At 39.2% G+C, this 23,993-nt stretch overlaps 1 protein-coding gene across 17 annotated transcripts in view; it reads right to left on the reverse strand.

Moving 5' to 3' along the window:
- TNIK (TRAF2 and NCK interacting kinase) overlaps positions 1–23,993 on the reverse strand; it is a 409,008-nt gene that overhangs the window by 41,799 nt on the left and 343,216 nt on the right. For 9 of the 17 annotated variants that reach the window (XM_074031397.1, XM_045385097.2, XM_005546373.4 and 6 more), the window contains 5 exons: positions 22,530–22,769; positions 20,204–20,310; positions 8,462–8,625; positions 5,804–5,901; positions 4,929–4,952 (listed from right to left, as the gene is read on the reverse strand). In XM_074031397.1, coding sequence (XP_073887498.1) covers positions 4,929–4,952; positions 5,804–5,901; positions 8,462–8,625; positions 20,204–20,310; positions 22,530–22,769 — 633 coding nt within the window. The remainder of the gene's footprint in view (positions 1–4,928; positions 4,953–5,803; positions 5,902–8,461; positions 8,626–20,203; positions 20,311–22,529; positions 22,770–23,993) is intronic. The other 8 variants (XM_074031398.1, XM_005546378.4, XM_074031396.1 and 5 more) reach the window with 1 other exon arrangement.

Below are 23,993 nucleotides of genomic sequence, written 5' to 3' on the forward strand. Positions count from 1 at the left end.
AACTGAATTAATCAAGAGGAACAACAACAACAACAAAAAGAGTTCTCTTCCAAAATGATAGGTGTTTCATTTTCTTTTGTTTTAAATTCCAGTCATCTGGCAGAAATCCTGGTGAAGAACACTAAAATGAATGTGCAAATACCAAAAGGAAGAGATAATTTTGAGTTTTCCATGAGTATGATGAAACCTTTAGCCTTATGGATGTGATGATGTGGTATTTAATCACCAGGCATACTGCAGGCAGTGTGCTGAATATCCGACTACCTTTTATTTTACATGCTTTCAGAGCAATGCAGAGGGAAGCAGTTCTGCAAAAGCATGGCCGCTCTAATTTGCATGGGTTAAACTGCCCATGGCACACAGCATGCAAATGAGGAAAAAGCAATTTGACATCAGTCTTACCATTTCTCCCTATATTAGTGACCCATGTGGGAATCAGAGCATTCAGTGAGAGACAGGGGATTAGGGAGAAAGAAACTCATTGAAAAATACTAAATCCCACAGTTTTCTATGGCCATATTCTCTCTTTATTTCAATCCAAAAATGTACACATCCAATTCACCTGATTGTAGGATTAGAGCAACCTGGGTGATGACATTTGATAATCTATCCTAACTGGTTAAAAGAAAAGCTGTGATAAATGTGTATAGTTAAATTATAATTTTATTTTGAGAATACAACAAGACATTATGTTTGTCTACTGCCACCTGTATGTCAGGCATTACTATTTTGGTTCACACTAGGAAAGGAAACGCTTTAGGTGTTTTACATGGTCTAGAAATTTAGGCAATTCATAGTGTTAACTGAAGGGTCATTTCTTTCTAATTTCATAGAAATCAAAGGGAAAGCAAAGTGACTTTTAAATTTGTCTTGACGACACCTGATTTGAAACCCTTAAAAAATGGAAGCTTCTAAAAATTCAACCCTTGCATTACATACAAAAACACACTTGGGTAGGGCTTTTGCACACAGGCACACTTGCACATGCCTCAATCTCAGTGAATGTATTTGCCCCATCTGTGAAAGTGAAAATAGAATTGTATTTAAAAGGCCCAACTGTGTTTAAATATAATGTATATTATAAAAAGAAGAGGAAAACCATAACATAGGTATAATTTCATGCAAATTTATTTCTGGTTTCTTTGGCAATTAGTCAAAATAAGAAAAGCTAATATCTGAATTTCAACTTTTACTTCTTATTTCCTCCTGGCAATTGTCAATGCTTATCTTTATCAAATGAAGAAGCAAGTGAAGGGTATGCTATTCTTGAGTACTTTGGGAAAATAAAGTCTAGATATTTGTTAAGGCTATGAAAGAAAACCAGTGAAATAATGAAAAATTAGATAAATTTATTTTGTATTCTGATATCTATATATTAGGACCGTGTTAAGTCTCATCAAAGAATATAGCTAGCATTTAAAATGTTACTTGTTATTAAGAATTACATTTTATACAATTTAAAGAGAGAATATGGTTTAAAAGAGTTTATTTCCATTGTCAATAATTCTGAGTAAAATATAATACTGTTGGCTATGGTTTATTTTAATTAATGATACATTTTCCCCAGCACTTTATTTTCCTTATCGCTGACATTTCAAAACGAGACAAAAGAAATTCTAAAAAATTAAAATTATTTTAGAAATATTTAGTCCACAGGCTACTGATTTAAAAAAACTTTCGCTTGTTAAAATGACCTACATTTTTCGAAACATTGTATTTAGAAACACTTTAAAATTCTGAACTGCTTAATAATTTTGCTTTTAATTATAATTTTTTGCTTCTGTGTTATTAAAAAGCTCTCTGCCCTGAAACATTAGAAATAACTGAAAATTTCCTTTAATTGTTAACAGTTTGGAGGCGAGACATATACGAGAATCCCTTTGAAAAGGTAAAAATAATGAGTAATTCAAAAGTAATACCTGTAGTCAAAGAAAATTAATCTTCCATTGCTGAGAACCTATGTGTTCAGCTGAAGTTTTGTTTCTTATCCATCCAGTATTGAAAAATTTATAATAGCAAAGTTATAGGAAATAAACACAATCTAATATTAACACCATTGGGTTCAATTCCATTTTCATATATTTTATTCTTAGACAATACAAATTTCCCCATATAACGAGCTTTCATGGTAATTTATTACTTGGCTGTCTCAAGCCTGGAGCTAAAAAGTATTTAAAAAACAAAATAAAAGTGCTATTTAGCATGAAAATGTTTGAGAATATATAGCTAAAAAAGAAATATGGAAAAATGGTAAGAATTTTTGACTACAGAGTAAATGTGAAGATAGCTAAGAGGCTTATTTAACAGTTTTTAGAATCAACTAGATATAATTTTTCATTCAACAAAGGTTGTTTAACGATTATGCACACGTTGACTAGAAAGGTGCTCTTTTAGGTCCCTTTTTAGAAACAACATAGTTTAGTCAAATATTAGTTCAATTTTTGAACTATTTTGTTTAAATTTTTTTAGCTGGTTTTTTTTCTCTTTGTATTAAACTATTTTCTTTTTAGGAACTCTAAAGATATGACATTGGGCAAGCCACTTAGTTTCAATATCCTCATCTGAGAGAAAAGGGGGTTGAACCCTTAGTTATTGCTCAAATTCCATCCAATCTAAATTGATGTGCTCTGAAATGTTTGATTCCCACATATTAATTAAAAAAAAGTGGTAAAAACAGTGTTTTCTTATGCATATAATCTTTGTGAGACATATTTAATTGTGCCAACAAAAAAGGAACATTTATTTTCAGACTATATTAAATAATTAGACTATGCTGCAAAAATCTCATATTCCATTAGAAAGAAATGTCAAATTAATGTACACTCCCACAAATTAATTTTTACAAAAAGTTAAATCACTAGCAATAACAAGCAACAATATTTCAAAAATGATTTTTAGGTTTTTCATTTCAATCCCAGTTATCTAAATTGTAAAACCGGTCAGTGCGAGGAAAGCCCTACCAAAACCTATGAATGGAGAAGGGAGAAAGGTGTGGTTCAAAGTTTCTCAATTATGGCACTGTTGACATTTTGGGCCAGATAATTCTTTATTGTAGGGAGCTCTCTGTGCACCATAGGATGTTTGGCAGCGCCCCTCTGCTCTATCCACAAGACACCAGTACCACTGCCTCCCACTCTGAAGCTGTGACAACCAAAACCGGCTCCAGATTTTGCCAAATGTCTCCTAAGGGAAGAGGAGTGGAGGAATCAGCCCTGGTTGAGAGCCACTGGGTTAGGTAGAACCGCTTTATTGTAGTGGTTTGGATCAGTGATACTCAAGAGATTGGGATAGGGCTTTTCTAACCATACATAGCTCCAGAGATTTTAGTAAGCAGGTCACACCCCCTCAATTATTTGTAATTACTTATACTTCCATTGCCCCCTTTCATCTCTGTCCAGTGCAATGCAGTACACCAAAAATTAGTAGAGCAATTTTTCAAAGCCTAAAATATTCTCGGTTAACCAGATGAAATCTGTGAGAGCCTTTTCCTTAATGAAAGCCCCTCCAAGCCAATTTCTGAACTCATGTATTTCCTCTTGAGTTGTGCATATGCACAACTGTTTTATTGAGAACTGTAGCGCCAGAACTTCATTGTCTTTCTTTACCTGTTCTGGGAGAAAAACTGACAAAAGTTGTGATAATCCCTGTCCTTCTCGCTATTATGAGAGAGGGGCAAGCAAGGCCATGGCACAGAGCAATTAAAAACACACTCCCCTCTTCCCTTTCTGTAAATGCCATCCACACACTGCAAACATGCAGAGTCTCATTCTTTTATAAGCAACAATCCTTCAACTATGATTATAACTGTCTCAGTCACTCTGGGTGGTGAGGTGGCCATAAGTCTGAAAAAGTGAAGCTCTTTGGTGAAGACCAGATGCATGGAAACATGCTTCTCCCACCTGCCAAAATAACTCCATGCCTCTGGCCCAAACCTTAATCAAACCCTTGGCTTTCCGCAGCATGTTACACATCATAAAATGCTTTCACAAACATTACCTTAAATGATCCTACACAATCTTGTAAGTGGGATGGGGAGGTGTTTTTATTCTCATTTTACAGATGAGGAAACTCTGGCCCAGAGAGGTTATGAGACTAGTTTCAGCCAGTTATTTACTGGGGGAGCCAAGATTTGAATGCAGCTTGCTGACCTCAAAGCCAGTGCTTTTTCCACGTAATTTTCACAAAAGTAGTGCTCAGCAGAACGACAGCTTTAAAGCCATGATGGTAGTCTTTAGATTCCATGCATTTAGGACTCTCTGCAAGGCCTGGACCTTAAAAAAACAAATTCTACTCTGCTGTATTCATGCAGGTCTGACAAATAGCAGTAAAGCAGTCATCCTTCTTAGCAAGCTACCTACGACTGACAAAGCCATATATTTTTCTAATGGAAAACGTCTCCACAGATAAGGAAATAAAGTCACTTAACTTTCCAGGATTCATTAACTAAAGCTGATGTTGCTGCTGATGCTGTTGTTAATGTCCCACAAAATTAATCTAACAATACCTACTTACTCCTTGTTCACAAATCACACACACTAAATTTGGAGTGCCCTAGAATGATATCTCTTTTCTTGTTAGTAAAACTGCTGAGAGCCATTCCCTAGCAAGGCTGGCTAGTACAGGTTTGCTATTGGAAGATAATGGAAGGAGAAACTGCCATTAATAAAGCATGAATACTTGTCATTAGCCAGACTGGAACATTGGAAAAGTGACATTTTAGCTTAGAAGGAAGGTCTCTGAAGCTATATGGGTAGGTCTGAGGGTCTTAAAACTGGCTTCCATTTGAAGGGGCTCTCCTCCCAGCAGATTGCTGCAAACCTCCTCCCAGCAGATTGCTCCCACTGGCCACCTTTCTGAATGTCGACATTAGGAAACAAGTTTAATATTTACATTTTGTGAAAGCATGACCAAGAAAAAGTAATACTAACCTCATCTATAGCTTTTTTATAGCTCTGAAATGAGAGGAACCCAATCCAGAAGAATCCACAGAAGGAGGAAAAGCCAGCAGAAAGGCAGCAGATTAGACACAAAATTGGAATTGTTAGTACGCAACTGATAAATACAAAAGGGCGAAGAGAATGTCAACCCAGGATGATGCAAATCCCTTCATTATTACTCTCAGTATACGTCCTTACTTTAAGGTGTTAAAAAAGAATAAACCAAAAAGCTTCACGTTCATTTCACAGAAAAGATTCTCAAGAGATTTAAATAGAAAAAGTAGATAGTAATTCAACCCAAATTAATTTTCAACTTTCAAATTTCAGCCTCCATACTCCTCTTTAAGACTACTTGGGGGTTTATCATGTTACAGCAGTGAAGCTGAATATTAAGTTGTTAGGACACCTGTTGGACACTGCTTAATAAGTTTGGTCCAGAAAAATATTGTCCTGGAGGTATGAAAAATAGCAGAAAAACTGTAATATTAATTCATGTGGAAAATAATATGGGGAAAGGGTAGAAGAGATTAGAGAAATTCACAGAAAGTACCCAAGCCTCTTTAACTTCTTTCTTTTTTGCCAAAATTGCTGAGTAGAAATTATGGAATGATAGAAGTTATTTCTCCTCCTGTTGTATAGTTAAAGGACTGCTAATGATCAGCAAATAGCCAAAGGCAGAGGAGGCAATCCAAGATCTCTTCAGTTCTTTCCTAATCAAGGATGACTTTCTGCTGGATGTTTCTAGCATCTGTTCTTACTAATCTTGACAATTTTTGTTCGTATCATGAGTGTATCCCCAACTACTTAATCCTGTGGGTTCTCTGGTAAATTAAGAGTTCAAAACTCTTGGAGAGAAATGCACTCACAGCTGGTCGACTGGGCCGGGTAATGTCCCTGGATTCTTCTGGTTTCACCTTGGCAGGCTCATGGGGGAGTACAGGTGATCCTTCTGACTTACTGTTGGCTAGAGGGAAAAACAGAGGACCAAGAAAGAGATGGCCATCAAAAAGTGCTGGCTCAGGTTCTGAATGAATCATCTGTGATGTGTCATCACATTGAGATTACTCAGTGGACACGTCATTCGCTTAGGCAAATCCTCAAGCACATCCATGAAAAATATAATGTTCAGGCAAACACATTTAGGTTTGTCACCTGGAAATCACTAGTAACAATTAAAAAAAAAAAAACTGTAGCAAGTACCATCACCACTAGAGCACTTCTTATGTGTCAGGCATAGTGCTAAATGCTTTCTATGTCAATTATCTCATATAATCCTCACTCCAACCCAATGATGTGGCACTATTTTCCTATTTTACAGAACACAGATTTACAAAGATGACATGACTGTCCTGAGGTCACACTGAAATTATACACAGAGCTGGAGTTCTGATTTCTGAAAGTCCTATTCTCAGTCACTATGCTAAATGAGCCTCTAAGGTTCTATGCTTGTTTTCTTCTTTTATCATCTGTCCAATCAGGATAGGTTATTTTGTTGAAATTTTGTGTGGAAAAAAAAAAGAAACTTATTTTATTTGGTGGGACGGTTTTTAATTAGGGATGGGAGTGGTCTCAGCCATTTAAAAATAAAAGAATGAGGTGAGGGCAGGAAGGAGGTTGTTACAGGAGAAGGGCCCTAGACTGGAGGTACAGAGCAAGGTGGACCCCGACAGCTGCAGAGTGAATAGCCTCTCTGCGGTCTAGGAGCTTACAGATAGAGAAGATGTAATTTAGGGTAAGAGAGGTTGTTTTTATTTTTTAAAAAGTAGTCTTTCTTGGGCAGGGACATACTGGGGATACAAGAGTGCTTTTAATCCAGAAGAATAAAGGGCTGAAGGAAATAAAAAGTAAGCCTGAACTAGATCACAGAATTAAAATGGTATGTGTTTAAGTTTGGTTTACTTAAACATTTGCTCTAAGAATATGAAGTTGTCTATAAATAGAAAAAAGGTAAGAGAATGGCTGTTTTCTTTCTTTCCTTTATGTTTTCTAGAGATAGGGCTCTGTCACCCAGCCTGGAGTACAGTGGGGCCATCATAGCTCACTGCAGACTTGAACTCCTGAGCTTAAGCAATTCTTCCACCTCGGCCTTCCGCGTACCTAGGACTACAGGCATAAGCCACTACACCTGGTAGTTTTCTAAGTTAAGGAAATTTATATTTGGATCAAGGCAACAAAGACATACAGTAAGTACCTCTGAGATGTGCCACTGATCAGAAGAATGCATATAGAGGCAGCTCTTGACCAGTCCGTATCCCAATTCAGAGATATGAACATCAATCACATGTTAGATACCAAGCTTTTTAAAATGGAAATACAGTGATTTATTTAAAACCCTGAAAGGGTAGTATTAGGAGATAAACTAAGAGTATTAGGAGGTGGTATGTAATAAAGAGTCTAAGAAAGAAAGAAGAAATGAAGGTTCTCATCAGGCTTTCATCAGACAGAGAAACTTGTAAGTACGTTAATGTTTGTCACATTGCAATTAAAGTACTGGTCCTTCACGTGGAAGCAAAATTATCTTCTGAAGAAGTTGATTCAAAAAGAGTGAATTTTAGCTAGCTAGAAACAATGTATTCTTATGTATCATCACCTGGACAATAATAATGTTTTTCATAGGCTTCCCCATTAATGGAAATTAAACAATGATGAATAATTTGAATTAAATATTTAGAGAGACTAATTTTCACCTAATAGGAATAACCAGAGGAGTCTTTTTTTTTTTTTTTTTTAGATGGAGTTTCATTCTTGTTGCCCAGGCTGGAGTGCAATGGCGTGATCTTGGTTCACCGCAACCTCCGCCTCCTGGGTTCAAGCGATTCTCCTGCCTCAGCCTCCCAAGTAGCTGAGATTACAGGCATGTGCCACCACGCCCGGCTAAGTTTTTGTATTTTTAGTATCGATGGGGTTTCTCCATATTGGTCAGGCTGGTCTTGGAACTCCCGACCTTAGGTGATCTGCCTGCCTCGGCTTCCCAATGTGCTGGGATTACAGGCGTGAGCCACCGCGCCCAGCCTAAATATGTTTTTTAAGTAAAAGATTTTATTCCTTCCTTCAAGTGTATTCTACATCAGTCTTCATTGAATTTCATTTTGAGAAATACATGGTATTCTGAACTGTGCTTATGAACTATGTTCAGAATACTAAACAGGACAATTGGTGCAATGGGTACAGGACATTTGCGGGTACTTGAAACTCTGAAAACTGGCAATCAAACAGAAACAGGAATTCAGGTGACTGGTAAGTGACTGTATTTTCAAGTAAGTCTGATATTTGGTGATCTCCCTGGAAAACACTGGTATCTGACATAAGAAAGGATTTTGTCCATACTGATGGCACACACACAATTAGGGACAGTGGCCCACTTCCCTGAGGAGACTGAGGTTGAGAGCAGTTGAGGGGCTCTTCAGGATCACCCAGTGGTGGCCATGCCTGGACTAGAGTCAGGAAGTAACTAACCTTTCTTTCCCCGTCCACAGCTTTCCTCCCAGGCAGTATTGCCAGGTAAAGGTAAGAGAAAGTTTTACCTCGAACTCTGGTGCGTTCACTGGATCCAGCTTGTGATCCAGGCTGGGAGCCTCCTTGGGAGCTGGGCTGGGAGCTGGGTGTGCTGGAGCTGGAGGAACTGCCACTGCTGGTCCTCTGCAAAGGACTCTCCAAGATGGGCTCAGTTCTCCGGAGATCAGGGTTGCTGTGTGAGTGGCAGAGCACACTGGTTACACAGACCTTGCCAGTTTTGCAGATCACATATCTGATAAGGTTTAATACCCAAAATATATAAGGAACTCAAACAGCTCAATAGCAAGAAAACGAATAACCCAATTAAAAATGGGGAAAGGACCTGAATAGACATTTTTTAAAACGAGACATGCACATAGTCAATAGGAATATGAAAAAAATGCTCAACATCACTAATCATCAGGGAAATGCAAATTAAAACCACAATGAGCTGAAACTAGGCCGCATAAAACTTAGAAACTAGGCCTCATAAAAAAAGAACTTAAAAAAATTAACACCACGTGGCTCTGGATAGGGTCCCACCCTGCCTCGATAGGGTCCCACCCTGATAGGGTCCCACCCTGCCAATTCTGGGAAACAACCTCATGGGGTCCCACCCTGCCTCGAAGTTCCCGGAATCAACAACTCCAGGAAAAAAACCTCATAAGGTCCTGCTCTAACCAATTAGAACAAGACACCTTGCTCAGGCCATAGACAGACCCAATTACCACGCGCCTAAAGCTTTGTTTGAATTTCGCGCCCTAAGCTGTGTTTGAACTTGTGTTTGCCTATATAAACAGCCTGTAACAAGCAGTCGGGGTCCCAGGGCCAACTTAGAGCTTGGGACCCTAGCGCGCTAGTAATAAATAACTCTCTGCTGTGAATCTCGTGTCGGTGATCCTTCGCGGCGACCCCTGCCCAGGAGGGAATCGACAGTTCGGTTCCAACAAGCCAGGCACAGTGGCCCTCACCTATAACTCCAGCACTTTGGGAGGCTGAGGTGGGAGGATCACTTGAGGCCAGGAGTTCAAGACCAGCCCAGGCAACATAGTGAGATCCCATCTCTACAAGAAATTAGCTGGGCATAGTGGCATGTGCCTGTCATCCCACTTAAATGAGAGGCTGAGGTGGGAGGCTCACTTGACCCCAGGAGATCAAGGCTGCAGTGAGCCATGATCATGCTACTGCACTCCAGCCTGGGCAACAGAGTGAGACTATGTCTCAAAAAATAAAAACATAAAAAAATTTAAAAACCTCACCAAACCACAATGAGCTATCACCTCATACCAATTAGAATGGCTATTCTAAAGACAAAAGATAATTAGTGTTGGTGAGGATGCAGAGAAGAGGGAACCCCTGTACCCTGTTGGTGAGAATGTAAAATAGTACAGCCAGTATGGAAAACAGTATGAAGGTTCTACAAAAGACTAAAAATAGAATTATCATAGGATCCAGCGATTCCACTTCTGGGTATATATCCAAAGGAAATGAAATCAGTATATTGAAGAGGTAGCTGTACTCCCGTGCTCAGTGCAGCACTATTCACAGTAGCCACAATATGGAATCAACCTAAGTGTCCACTAATGAATGAATGGATAAAGAAAATGTGATATATCTGTCTCTCAAAAAGACGAATACTACATGATCTCACTTATATGGGGAATCTACAAACACCCAACTCATAGAAACAGAGCATAGAATGATAGTTGCCAGGGGCTCTAGGAAGGAGAGAGAATGGGAAGATGTTGGTCAAAGGTTACAGTTTCAGTTGGACAGCATGCGTAACTTTTGGAAATTTGTACACCATGTTGACTACAGATAATAATGACGTTTACTTGAAAACTGCAAAGAGAGTAGACCTTAAATGTTATCACAAAAAATGATAACTATGTGAGGTGATGGATATATTGATTAACTTGATTTTAGTAATCATTTCACAGTGTATACATATATCAAAACATCATGATGTACACTGTGTAGATATACTTTTTATTTGTCAATTATACCTCGGTAAATCTAGGGGGGACAAGATCTTGCCATTGGTAGACACAAGCATAGTCCAGTCCCCAGTGCAAGGAAATAAAAAGAGCACTTATAAGACCTTGAGAGGAAGGGCTCAACAGAAGATGATAGTCATGCCTTTCTCTGTAGATTTCCTGATCAGCTACTGGATGTGGACAGGATGAACTCTTGTTCATCACATTGAAAGTACTAGCTCTGGATGATGAATCTTCAAAGAAGGCTTTCTTGTAAACATTTTTTTCTGTGCTCATTGTAAAAAAACTTGAAAAATATTAAAAGGGAAAAAATAAGGAATTAACACATATAATCTCTGCATCAGGAAATACTCAACTATATTTTACTATTGTACTATTTACTCACTGATGCATGGAATCTACAAACATCAAACTCATAGAAACAAAGAATAGAATGAGAGTTGCTGGGTTTTTTTTTTCTTTTGTATCTATAGAAGCATACTGCATATTCAGTTTTTTTTTCTTTTTTATATATGGAAGCACAGTGTATATTGTTTTGCATCTTGCTTTTTTCCCTTAACTGCATAGTGAGCATATTCTTATGCTGTGTAATAGCTTCATTAATTGTCTATTATATAGATGAGTTACCTTGACCATTTCTCGACTGTTAAATATTAAGGTGCTTCCAATACTTTGCTGTGACACATAACAGTGAGACAATAATCTCCCTGCATACATATAGCCAATCACATTTCTATTTCCTGAGGTTAGAATTCTTTGGTGAAAAGGCGTAAGTTTAGGGTGTATGCTTGTGTGTGTGCATATGTGTGTATGAGTATATAAAGGTATGACAAGTTTTCACTGAAGTAAATGTGATGGTCCATTTCACTCTATACAAGGTTTTATGCTAAATTGTATCTCATTATTTAAGTACAGTTTTAAAAAGTTACTGAGGTAGAAGGATTTTTATTCATATTTATTTGCCATTTGTAATTTCTCTTCTGTGAATTGCTTAATTACGTCCTTTGTTCATGTAGCTTGTGGAGTCTTTGTATTTTTTTATTATCTTCTTGCAGGAAGTCTTTATATACTTAGGCTATTACCGAAGGGAAGACAGTTTTTTGATATTTATTATAAAATGCTAATTTGGCCAGGCACGGTGGCTCACGCCTGTAATCTCAGCACTTTGGGAGGCTGAGGCAGGCAGATCACGAGATCAGGAGATCGAGACCATCCTGGCTAACATGGTGAAACCCCGTCTCTACTAAAAATACAAAAAAATTAGTCGGGCGTGGTGGCAGGCGCCTGTAGTCCCAGCTGCTCGGGAGGCTGAGGCAGGAGGATGGCGTGAACCTGGGAGGTGGAGCTTGCAGTGAGCTGAGATCGTGCCACTGCAGCCTGGGAGACAGAGGAAGACTCTGTCTCAAAAAAAAAAAAAAAAAAAAAAAAAAAAAAGGCTAATTCAAGACCAAATTTGTTGGTAGGCTACTACCCTCATTTAAAAAACATATTACCATATTTGTCTTCATATCTTTACTGCCACCAAAAAAGCAGTATTCATTCACTCAGTTACTCTATACTAGGCACTGGGTCAGGCATTTGAGATACGATAAGGAACAAGACACAGCTTATGCCCTCTGTGAGCTTAGCTGGATACACACAGCCCATTTCAACATGCTTTGCCTGTGGTGAGCACAGAGCCATATGGAAGCATGAGACAGGACCACCTAGGCCAATTTTGGCCATGAGGAAAGCTGTATCGAAAGAGGGGACATCTAAGCAGTGGTAGTGGGAGGCAGCTGCTGAGGATTTTATGATTTTCTTTAAAAACAAAAAGCAGCATTCTCAAGGCTTCTATAAATCTCTTCCTTTAAAGTTTATAACTCATAGGCTTTTTAATTTTTCTGTTAGATTTACACAATGCTGGGCATGGATAATTTAGGGAGACCTGAAACTCAGAGCTCAAATCTGTTGCCATCCAGATGCTAAGAAGAGAAACATCTGATGTCAGCTTCCTCTCTGTTTCTAACATCTTCAGTTCCCCAACAGAATTTGTTAACGGTTACCATACAGCTATGATTTTAATGCTGTGAGATATTACATTAAAATGTAATTTTATGCTTTCACTTTGCCCAGTTTAAGAGTACCAAGTATGTATCAGGTACTCTGTACTGTGTTGGATGTTAGACATTTCTCCCATACATTTGGATATGACCCCTTCCTTTGAGACACTATTAGTTTAGTCTACCAATAACTCAGTCACAATGGCAACTTTATAAGCAGCAATTAAACCAAATTAATTTCTTTCTAAAAACTCAAGAATCTTGCTTTGTGGTAATGTATCTGTCAAAAACATTTGATTGAGTAGAAATAGATAGTGACTGTGGGAAAATGCAGCAGAAAACATGTAAAAATAAATATGTTCTCATGATTCATTAATTTGATCATATAAATGTAGACCCTAACAATATTATCTTTGAAACTCTTGTGGTAAAGGGGTTGCTAAGTCAACTTAACTGTAAAATCAGTTGCAGAGTGATCACTTGTAAACTTAAGAAAAACTTCCAAAATTCTTGATATTTTAATGGCACTCCTTTGTGAAGTAACTATTTTTATGACAATTGTTTATATCTAATTGACTAAAATAGATTCAGCTCCATACTGGAAATACCCTTCATTTAGAAAATGTCTAAAATGATAAATGTGTAATACCTCTGAAATAATCTACATTTCAAATTTTTCATTTGTTAAAATAAAGAAACAATCTCATCTCTTTTAATTCCCAAATAGCGAATTCTTCCACACTACCCTCTTTTATTAAACAATAGTGGTCAAAAATTATTATGCATAATTAAATCCAAAAATATTTGCTCTAAAAAATGTACTGCTCACCAACTATATTACAGATTTAAGAATGATGAGCATGTTAAGGTTTCTTGGAGTTGCTCTCATTTTGTGGAACGGCAGTGTTCTTTGTATTACAAAAAGATAAAAAAAGTCTCTTGAGAGGAGGGTAGCTGGTGATAAATGCTCTGAGTTTTCTTCCCTGGTAGTTGTGGTGTGGTAGCAGAATAGAGCTACTTGTTCTAATGTAGCACTCCTTTGATTATTTAGCCAAAACCTTTGTGTTAAGCACCACTTTTGTGAAACTTACTGGACCGGGATGAGGGATGGAGGAGAAGCATGGGCCACAGGGCATATAGTCAAGTTACAACATAATCATGGAGATGAGATTCATGCAGAGGAGACAATAGGGAGCATGGCAAAACTGTATGTTGTGTGTGAAAGTGACTAAGTACTGTTGGCATTTGGGGAACAATTAGTGCAGACTGGAATGGTCGACGGCAGTATTATGAAGGAGAAAGAACTTGACCGGGGTTGGAGCAGGAAGGCTGGGGAACAGTCAGAGCAGACACAAGACTGGGTTGTTTTTCCTGATGCATGTGGGTGCAGAGAGGACACCGGTCAAATCAAGTGCCAAATCTGTGTTAGGAAACACTGGGAGAGTGGAGTGATCAGAGGAAAAGGGCAAGTTGTATAACAATGGCCTTTAAAGCCTAGAGGAGAATGTGTACCTCCCACGGTACACATGAACGACTGACCAGGAGAGAGGCAGGCAGACCAGTTTAGGAGGCTGCTGCCAAGTCAGATGATGAGGCCTGGGCAGGGATGTCCCGTGTAAAAAGGAGCATGGGCATTAGCAGCAGCAGCTGGGATAAGCCTACGTCCCCAGTGGGCTCAGAGTCTCTTCCTGTGTGAAGCTAATTGGATCCCATGGGCATTAAATCCCTGACCAGAGTCTCATTAGTACAAGTTCTCCTCACCAGAGCTAACCAGTGTGGGTGCTGATCTTAATCGGTTGCTATTTTTGCTGCTGGAGACTGAAAGAAGTATTTAGTCTCTATGTTACCACACATAGAAATAGGGAAAACTTTACAATGCCTTTTCTACCTTTTCCTTTGGTAAAACATGAGTAGTTTGAGAAAATGTCATGCTGTTCACATTTTTCTCTCCTTTATTATGTATTAAATGATCTGGCCTTGGGGCTGTGAGGTCTGAGATAAATGCTCTTAAGAGGATCAATTTCAGAAGAATCCCATGAAATAAGAGATATCCCTTGTTCACATCTGAACTGAGCCTATTCAGATCCGAATGTGTAAAAACCTGAAAACATCCAAATGGATTTCTTTAAATGCTAACTTTTAGTTCAGCATTTGCCATCCTGCAGATAATGCTGCTAGGTCTATAAAACTCACAGTAAAGTGAAAATGTGGCAATTATTCCATTCAGTTGAATCATAAAAAGTCAAAACAGAAAATTGGGATTACAAAGTAATTTTGTGGCCCAAATACTTGGGCCAAGTCTTTAATTAACTGGCTGACTGCCAAATTTCACTTTATTTTGTTCTTTGATGACACAGCCAATAAGAAGAAATGAGCCATAAGAAAATAAGTTTGGGATGGGACACAGAATTAGTTTTTGAAATTAATCATTTAGTCATTGGGTTGGACTGGGTATTTCTGTCTTAATTTGAATCTTTTCATATTCAGAATGTAACTGATGAAATTTTAATTTGCTTTAAAAATAATACATATACAATGTGAAGTATGAAAGTGGCTGATTTTTTTTTTTTTTTTTTTTTTTTTGAGACGGAGTCTCGCTTTGTCGCCCAGGCTGGAGTGCAGTGGCGGGATCTCAGCTCACTGCAAGCTCCGCCTCCCGGGTTTACGCCATTCTCCTGCCTCAGCCTCCCGAGTAGCTGGGACTACAGGCGCCCACCACCTCGCCCGGCTAGTTTTTTGTATTTTTAGTAGAGACGGGGTTTCACCATATTAGCCAGGATGGTCTCGATCTCCTGACCTCGTGATCCGCCCGTCTCGGCCTCCCAAAGTGCTGGGATTACAGGCTTGAGCCACCGCGCCCGGCCGAAAGTGGCTGATTTTTAAAAATAGTATTTTAAAACGGTCAAATCAAATTTTGATTTGAACTTAACTGATCACCTTCACAGCATAAGGCATTTGTGAGTTTACATAGCAGGTGAGAATTGCCTATTGATATTGCAGTCTGAGCAATTCCCAGCTACATATGCATGAGAAGGAAGGACAAGGAACAGTTGCATGGGGTCAGGGTGACTGTGTTATCTCCCAGACTTTAGCCATCTAGGAAGGGTACTATCAGAAGCATGGGATGACACTAGTTCTAGCTCCAGAAGGGAAGTGTTTGCAATATAAATGGGTCTCATGGGACAACAACTTTGAAAAGGTAGTAAATATTGCAACATAAGGGTAAATACCAATAAGATCAAGAGGAGGTGTTAACAGACTCACTAAAGCACATGGTGAGAAAGGTGGGAACAAAATGGTGCTGTCAGTCAACAAATCAGGGGCTCTTTTGCCTTGGGAAAATGAGACAGCAAAGCAAGCTGCACCCAAGCTGTGCCAAACAAATTAGCACAGAATGGTGCTCAAGAATGTAGACTTTGGTGCAAGGCTATCAGAGCTCAAATCTTGGCTCTACCACTTACTACTTTTGTCACCTTGGACACATGTTAATTTCAATTTCTCCTTCTGTAAAATGATGGTGATTATAGTCAACACCTCATAGAGTTGTTATACATTTAAATTAGTAAATACATATATATGAGACGTATGTGTATGTGTGCTCCAGAGATGTTCATTAAATACAGAAATAAATTATAAATTGCCCTGAATCAGGCAGAAGGCAGGGAACTGCAGGCATTGCCCACTAACACTTTTTTGACCAACTGATGCCTGCACAGCTGTACCTGCTCAATAATGTATATAGTTAAAAAATATGTTCTCTGGTGGGGTGCGGTGGCTCACGCCTGTAATCCCAGCACTTTGGGAGGCCGAAGGCCAGCAGATCGAGATCATCCTGGCTAACATGGTGAAACCCCATCTCTACTAAAAAAAAAAAAAAATTAGCTGGGCGTGGTGGCGGGTGCCTGTAGTCCCAGCTACTTGGGAGGCTGAGGCAGAAGAATCGCCTGAACCTGGGAAGTGGAGGTTGCAGTGAGCCGAGATCACGCCACTGCACTCCAGCTTGGGTAACAGAGTGAGACTCCGTATCAAAAAAATAAAATAAAATAAAATAAAATAAAAATTCTCCATAGGGCTCTTTGGATTTGGTATGGTGCCTACCAACAGTGGAAGAGTGACATAATAGGGAGTTATTTTGGGGAGAAGGAATGATATTCAAAATAGTAAAAGCTTTATTTTTGTCCTCAAGTTACAGGTACACCCTTGCATACTGATGATTTTAATTCAAGAGTCTTCTCTTCAGGGTACTAAGTAGTTTACTGATTTAAACATATTGTGTCCCAAATTATCAAAAAACATCACACATTCTGCAGTTACTATAAAACATCTTGCACCTAGTAACTTGAGTTCATTACTACTAAGTGCAGGAAGCAAAAACTGAGCTTCTTAACCATTAGGCTCTGCCTTGTTTTTCTTTGTTTTAAAAATTGATTTAGCACAACAGTGGTTTATTTCTCAGTCACATCATAATATACACAGGTAGAACTGGTCTCCTTTGATGGTTCTCTAAGATCTCCTTTGATGGTTCTCTAAGTGGTGACTTGGGGGTCCAGGTTCCTTTTGGGTTGAGACATGTTACCTTAAACGTATGGTCCCTAAGTTTGCCACAGAAGAGAGAGGTCTGCCTCTTTTAGTTAATTCACATATTTACTTCAAAGCAAAATAAGAAAGTGACGCAAGAAATACAATTTTGCCCCTACTGGTACCCGCAGTCCCAAAGAGCAGCAGGTATATTATGACCCCTTGGCCCTAGAGTCAGGCAGTTTTGGTTTGAGTCACTGGATCCCAGGGCCACATGCAGCTTCAGTATGTATTTGCTGAATTTAGCAAATGAATTAAAAAATGATAGTAACAAAACATCCTGAATCTGTCCTTTATTAGCTGTGTAATTTTTACTGGAATCCATTTTAACTTTGCTAATTTTCTAGTCACCCTTGGGAATCACTTCAAAGAAAAGACTAGGAGGAAAAACAGAATATTGACCAAGTACAGGAAAGTGTAGAAGCACTGTAAAGGACAGGTTATTTAAAAGCAACACCTGTTAAAGAGACTATATGGATGGGTGGTCATCTGACAAATGGCACGAAAAGAACTATAAGGACTTCATTAGGACCAGCAGACAGTAGGAGAGGTCTGTGTCACAGTAATGGCCCCTGGCAAATCACATCTCCCAGTGTCCCTGCCCCGGTGGAGTTCCTTTCCATACTGACTCAGGGCTTAGCCAAGTGACTTGTGATGGCTAATGGGTTATCAGCAAAGATGATGCAAGCAAAGGCTTCAAAAGTATTTGTGCATTGGAACTTTCTCTCTTGAAATGCTCTTCTGAAGTCACAAAAGGGTAAAGAAGCCCAGAATGAAAGACCACGTGGAGCAAGAGGTGCAGCGGACCCATCTGCTCAGTGCAACTGCAAGAGTGAGCCCAGGTGAGAGCAGCATAACTCCTTAGGCAACCCACAGCATCGTGAGAAATATTAAACTGTTATTTTTTTAGGTCACTCAACTTGTGATTATATTGTGCAGCAAAGGTGAACTAAAGATATGGCTCTCACAGTAAATAAACCAAATCGTAAAGCTTTTAAACATGCAATCCAATCTAGAGCCGCAAATCTGATTTACATCTTAAATGTTGGTCACATGGAGATACATGATAGCATAAAAAGGGGTGTTCTATAGGACTGTCCTACATGCAAAGAAGAGGTTTCTTCACCCCCGACCCCCAATCTCTGACTTTCATTGTAGGTGAGTAACTATGACCTCTTAGCTCACTTCATCCCTTCCTCTCTAAGTAGAAAAATGTTAGCTGTCTCTCACAAAGTCAGCATTCTTTGGATAAAGTATAATATGCAAGTGGCTCCAAGAGGAAAGGCTCATTATTTTGTAAGCCACTGACCATCAAATACCAATTACCTTAGGCCTTAATGTCATTAAAATAGCACTTCAGAGGGAATGAAAACGGCTTTTTATTTGACTATACAATGGTAATTTTCTCTCTTTTTGGTTGACAGAAGCAAAAATACTTAAAGTTGAAATAATACTTTATCTAAAGAAACTAAAATTCTAAGCAACTGATCCAATGAACAGAGCCCCAGGGGCAGGGTTCAAAGGAAGCAGCAGCACTGATAATTGGGGATTTATCACTGCTTGAAGAGGGGCACTGATAAAGTTCAGGCTGGCAATCCAGCACTAACGTGCCTTTGGCTGCCTGGTCACAGTGGCTGTAGTCTTCCTCAGTGCTGCTTAGCTGCTTAGCAACACGAGCTCAGTGTGAATCTGACAAGTCACTGGAAAACAATGGCTCATTCAGAGCCTCTTGCAATTGGTAATTCCACACAGAATGGGCTAGCATCTTTGCCCTAAAGGGATTCGTGTTCTTAGTATAGTTTCATGTTATTGCTGGGCTGACACCTTCCCTAAGGCTTTTCACTTGAAGAGGAAAATTAAAGCTTTATGATTTAAAGCATTCCATATTTTAAAGTATGTGCATGTAATCATAAGCTTCATTTCCAGTCATTCTCTCTTACTAGCAAAGGAGGGTCCTTTTATTATGAACACAATGAAGAAGAAAACAGCCTGCCCAATCACATCCTTTTTATAGCCTCAGCAGAGGCCATTTGCTATTTCAGTTGATCCTAAAAAGTGATGTATTCATCATGAAAAATCTGAGGGAAGCTTGATGAACTATAACAGCAAACAGCATCTGTTACCACAAAAAATCTGTTCAGACACTGTAAAGATACTATTTACTTTCCAGCTTCTTGAGACCTCTACACCAACCAGTGGAAGTGGATGCAACGTCCTGACTATAGGAATGTGCATTATTGATAGGAAATTCTCGAAGGAGAACACAGCAAGAGTGGAAGCATAACTGTATCTCAGTGACATTCGTAATGCCAAAGAGGCAACTTCCTCATAAGAGCTAGTTCTTCTATAGCTGCCAAGCTAGAGAAGCTCTGAAGATGGTCACTATTTCCGTGGTAATTGCTTTGTAATGTCTCAGTGGTTTCCAGGGCATGGTTCTTGAACTGATGCTAAAAATCACCTCGAAAGAGGCCATAACAGGTCATTTTGTTCTGTTGACTCTATAAAGTGGTCTCTGAAGTAATGGTTTAGGGCACTGCAACCAGATTGATATTTGTTTTTTTTTTTTTTTTTTTTTTTTTGAGACGGAGTCTCGCTCTGGCGCCCAGGCTGGAGTGCAGTGGCCAGATCTCAGCTCACTGCAAGCTCCGCCTCCCGGGTTCACGCCATTCTCCTGCCTCAGCCTCCCGAGTAGTTGGGACTACAGGCGCCCGCCACCGCGCCCGGCTAGTTTTCTGTATTTTTTAGTAGAGACGGGGTTTCACCGTGTTAGCCAGGATGGTCTCGATCTCTTGACCTCGTGATCCGCCCGTCTCAGCCTCCCAAAGTGCTGGGATTACAGGCTTGAGCCACCGTGCCCGGCCCAGATTGATATTTGTAATTTTACTCTCAGATTTTAAAAACTGTCAGCTAAGGTACATCTGATTGGTTTCTGGGTTGCCCCATTAATTCATGAGCCCCCCACTGAATACTGATTTCTCTGAAAAGCTACTGAAGAAATAAAAGGCATGTGTTCTGGACCATCAACATTTATAGTGCACGTGGAAAGTCAACATGCCTCTGAAGTGAAAAAAGAACACAGACATTTCTAGGAAAGCAATAATGACAATGGTGGGTAGGAGTTTTTTCTTTTACCTTAACCACCTTCCTTCCTTACCTTGCTCTGATGGGTTGAGATCCTAGTCTGGGTCCCAGAGCACTACCATTCCCAGGAGAATTCTTTCTGGCTAATGCTGGGGATATAGAAGTTGTTCTTTGAGGCACCTGGAAGAAACCAGAATTCAGAAATAGTTTCCATAAAGTAGCTTCCATAGCCTATTGTCAGAAAATCCTTCTTTCCAATGATTTGCCACAAGCCACAGAATCTATCTGAAACAGTAAAGAACTATCTTTCATTCATTCCTCAAAGAAATATTAAACTCCCTAAACAAAATCAAACAAAGGTCTACTGGCAAAAAACAATGAGCAAATTTGGGAACCATTAAAGAGGGTCATCCTCAATCTTAAAAACAAATTTAAAGATAGGTAAAACTAACAATTTTGATACACTGAGCTAAAAATAACTGACCTCTCTTGGTTGGGCAAAAGTGGTAAATACCAGGAATCTCTTTAGGGTATCATTAACTCGTTGGAAGTTGCATCAGCTAAGAGCCACCCAGATGAAGCAAGTTCCATTTTTAGCTTACATCACAATAAACAGATAAGGAAATAATGAAATCTGGTGAGAAACTAGAATATCAGGATAGAGCTTAGGACATAAGTCATATGTTGGTGAGCTCAGAGAACCTACCACAATAGATCCTGAATGTTTCTACTTTCTACTTGATTTGCAATTACGTACTAAAACCAAAAACCAAAAGCACTGTGTTTTGGTCAATGAGTGAACATAATAGAACATAATACAAAGCAGAATTAATACTGAAAATACTGGAAGGATCTTCAAAAAGGCTGTGTAAATACCAGTAAGACTGGAGGAAAATGTATTATCTTATCTGGAAGCAACCTAAGGTAGAATTGAAGTACGTCCCAATTTATAAAACAGACATTTAAAAAATGAAATTAAATATTTTAAGTCTACTAAAGGAGTTCATTATTTAAAAGAATCATATGAATCCTAGTATAGAAAATTACTTTCAGTGTAAAGTGTCATCCTTTGTTTTGAAAATTTAATTTTTATTCATTTTAACATCAAGATGAGTCAGTGCAGTAAAGCAGAATGACCAAATCAATGCTACCACTTGTTCAAATTAAATATTACTATTCCTATTACTATTTTTTCTTTTCCTTACCATAAATATAATTGGTTGTAGAGACAAAAGAGCCTAACATATTCTTAAACCTAAGTTTTGAATTCATCTAAAATTTTCTTTCAGCTTCATGCCTGTGTGCCTGCATATTTTTAGAGAGTGGAACCAATAAATTCAGTTTTCCACTTTTCCATCTATTGTGTCTGCTCCTTTGCCCACCTTATTTTTTTATACTGACTTTTGCTCCCTATTTACCTTTTTTTTTTTTCTGATGACATTTCTGCTACCACAAAGAATCTCAAAAAATTATCAGCTATTTTTATCTTCAAAATAATGGGACTCTTGTTATAATATCCTTTTAAGAGGAAGATGAAAAAATGTATTTGTAAATCATTCAGTAGAAGTTTCTTTTTCTTCTGGAATTAACAGTGGCATTTTCTGCAAATTGTGGAACATTCTACTTGTCACAGCCTCTATGCTAAGCTCAGGAAAAGGGGGATTCCTGAATCAGGAAAAATCTGATGCAAAAAATGTCTCTAGTATTTTGAAATACTTCCAGGTTGTTTGTAGCTAGATGCAGACAGCCACATTCTAGAACATTTCTTGGAATGAGTAATGACTTGGTAGAGGAAAACAAAGAACCCAGACTTGGGGCTGTTCTGTCCAGTGGAATGGCTGGTCATTTTACCCTAAAGTTTTTCCTCAGTAGTTAATTAAAGATGGAAATAAATTACAACTTGGCCTAGAAAGAGCTTTCCTTAAAATGGGGCCAACTAAAATATCCTAAGAATAATACTATCTTCTGAACCCCTGAAATCTGGCTTCACTTTTGTGTTGTTAAAAATAGGAATACATGAATTTTCTACTTTTTATCTGGAAGTTTTCAATTGTCTTGATGTAGATTCAGTCATCAATGAAATATCCATTACTTCATTTGTTAATATAGACAGCAAAATAACAGTTTGGAATACTTGGGGTTGAGAGTTCTAACTTTGGATGTAGGATCTGTGCTTCAATCTACCTCACTTCAGTTTTCTTGTGGGGGAAATAAAGGTCAGACATGGTAAATGACAATCCAAGTCATAGCCAGGGAATGAAGAGGGACCAAAACAAACATGAGAAGGGAAAGTGCTTTGGCATGATCACATTCTCCACTACTACGAAAGGTCTGGAATAGTGGTAATAATAACCATCAGTGATGCTCATGATTAAACAAAACACCCCAGTAAATACTACCTTTGGTGGAATGTCTTCTTCCTGTCGTAACCAAGAGCTTCGGTCAAACTTTTCAATGCGAGTGGGGAGAGGAGGGTTTTCAGAGGTGGGATCTGAGTTCTGGCGTGGCATCTCCACGCGGTGAGAGGTCACGTTCAGAGCCTCCTGAAACCCAGAGAGGCCCTTTGTGGGCTGCTCGTGCACTGACTGGGAGGCAGTCAAGGCAGGTCCCTGGGATTTTACAGCTACCAGATGTGGGATCTAAGCATCAAAACAACATGAAAACAGCACGATTAGAAGAAAAGGCAGATCAGCCAGTACCTCAGTCAGCTGAAGGAAAAAAAAAAAGTTCAAGGGCACAAAAATTGGACTATAGAGAGTCTATCACAACTATATATAGCGTGTTTTTTTAGCTCTCTTCAAAATTTTCCATTGGAACGATATGTAGGGCTGGCACAAAGTTAAATGATTTACTTGGGAATGCTAAGTCAGTGGAATAAATGAAGAAATAACAATAACTACTGTATATTTAGTGAATATTTACTGACCAGCAATGCAATATATTTTATAAGCACTTCTCTGCTAATATTATGAACTTCCTCCTTTAAAACCCCTAACTTTTACGTTAGAGAGTGTTGCTCTGTAAAACAAAAACTGCTCTAAATATCTTACTTGTTACGAAATCACTGAGTCCATCCTGAGGTGGACACAATCATTTTCCTCATTTTACACCGAGCAATGTAAGGTGTAGAGAGGTTAAGCAATACCCTAGATTGCACAGATAACACCTGCTGGAGCATGGACTGGAACCCAGGCATTCTACACCCATAGCCCATAAACCTAACCTCTATGATATTCTACTTTCTGCTGTGCTGACTCTTACCATCTATGCTGTCATATTATCTCTTGACACCACGATGTAACATTTTGAGTTAAGTATCTCAACTGGCCCAACTGGGCATGTGGTGATACTGTTCACGCAGGGAAGACAGGCAGTCTTTCAGCGAAACTGTGGCTCTTAAAGACAAATCATTAAGGGGGCGGAGCAAGATGGCCGAATAGGAGCAGCTCCAGTCTCCAACTCCCAGCGCGAGCGACACAGAAGACCGGTGATTTCTGCATTTTCAACTGAGGTACTGGGTTCATCTCACTGGGGAGTGCCGGACGATCGGTGCTGGTCAGCTGCTGCAGCCCGACCAGCAAGAGCTGAAGCAGGGCGAGGCATTGCCTCACCTGGGAAGCGCAAGGGGGAAGGGAATCCCTTTTCCTAGCCAGGGGAACTGAGACACACAACACCTGGAAAATCAGGTAACTCCCACCACAATACTGCGCTTTAAGCAAACAGGCACACCAGGAGATCATATCCCACACCTGGCCGGGTGGGTCCCACACCCACGGAGCCTCCCTCATTGCTAGCGCAGCAGTCTGTGATCTACCAGCAAGGCAGCAGCGAGGCTGGGGGAGGGGCGCCGGCCATTGCTGAGG

The sequence above is a fragment of the Macaca fascicularis genome, chromosome 2 (genome assembly GCF_037993035.2).
Source record: "Macaca fascicularis isolate 582-1 chromosome 2, T2T-MFA8v1.1".
Lineage (NCBI taxonomy): Eukaryota > Metazoa > Chordata > Mammalia > Primates > Cercopithecidae > Macaca > Macaca fascicularis.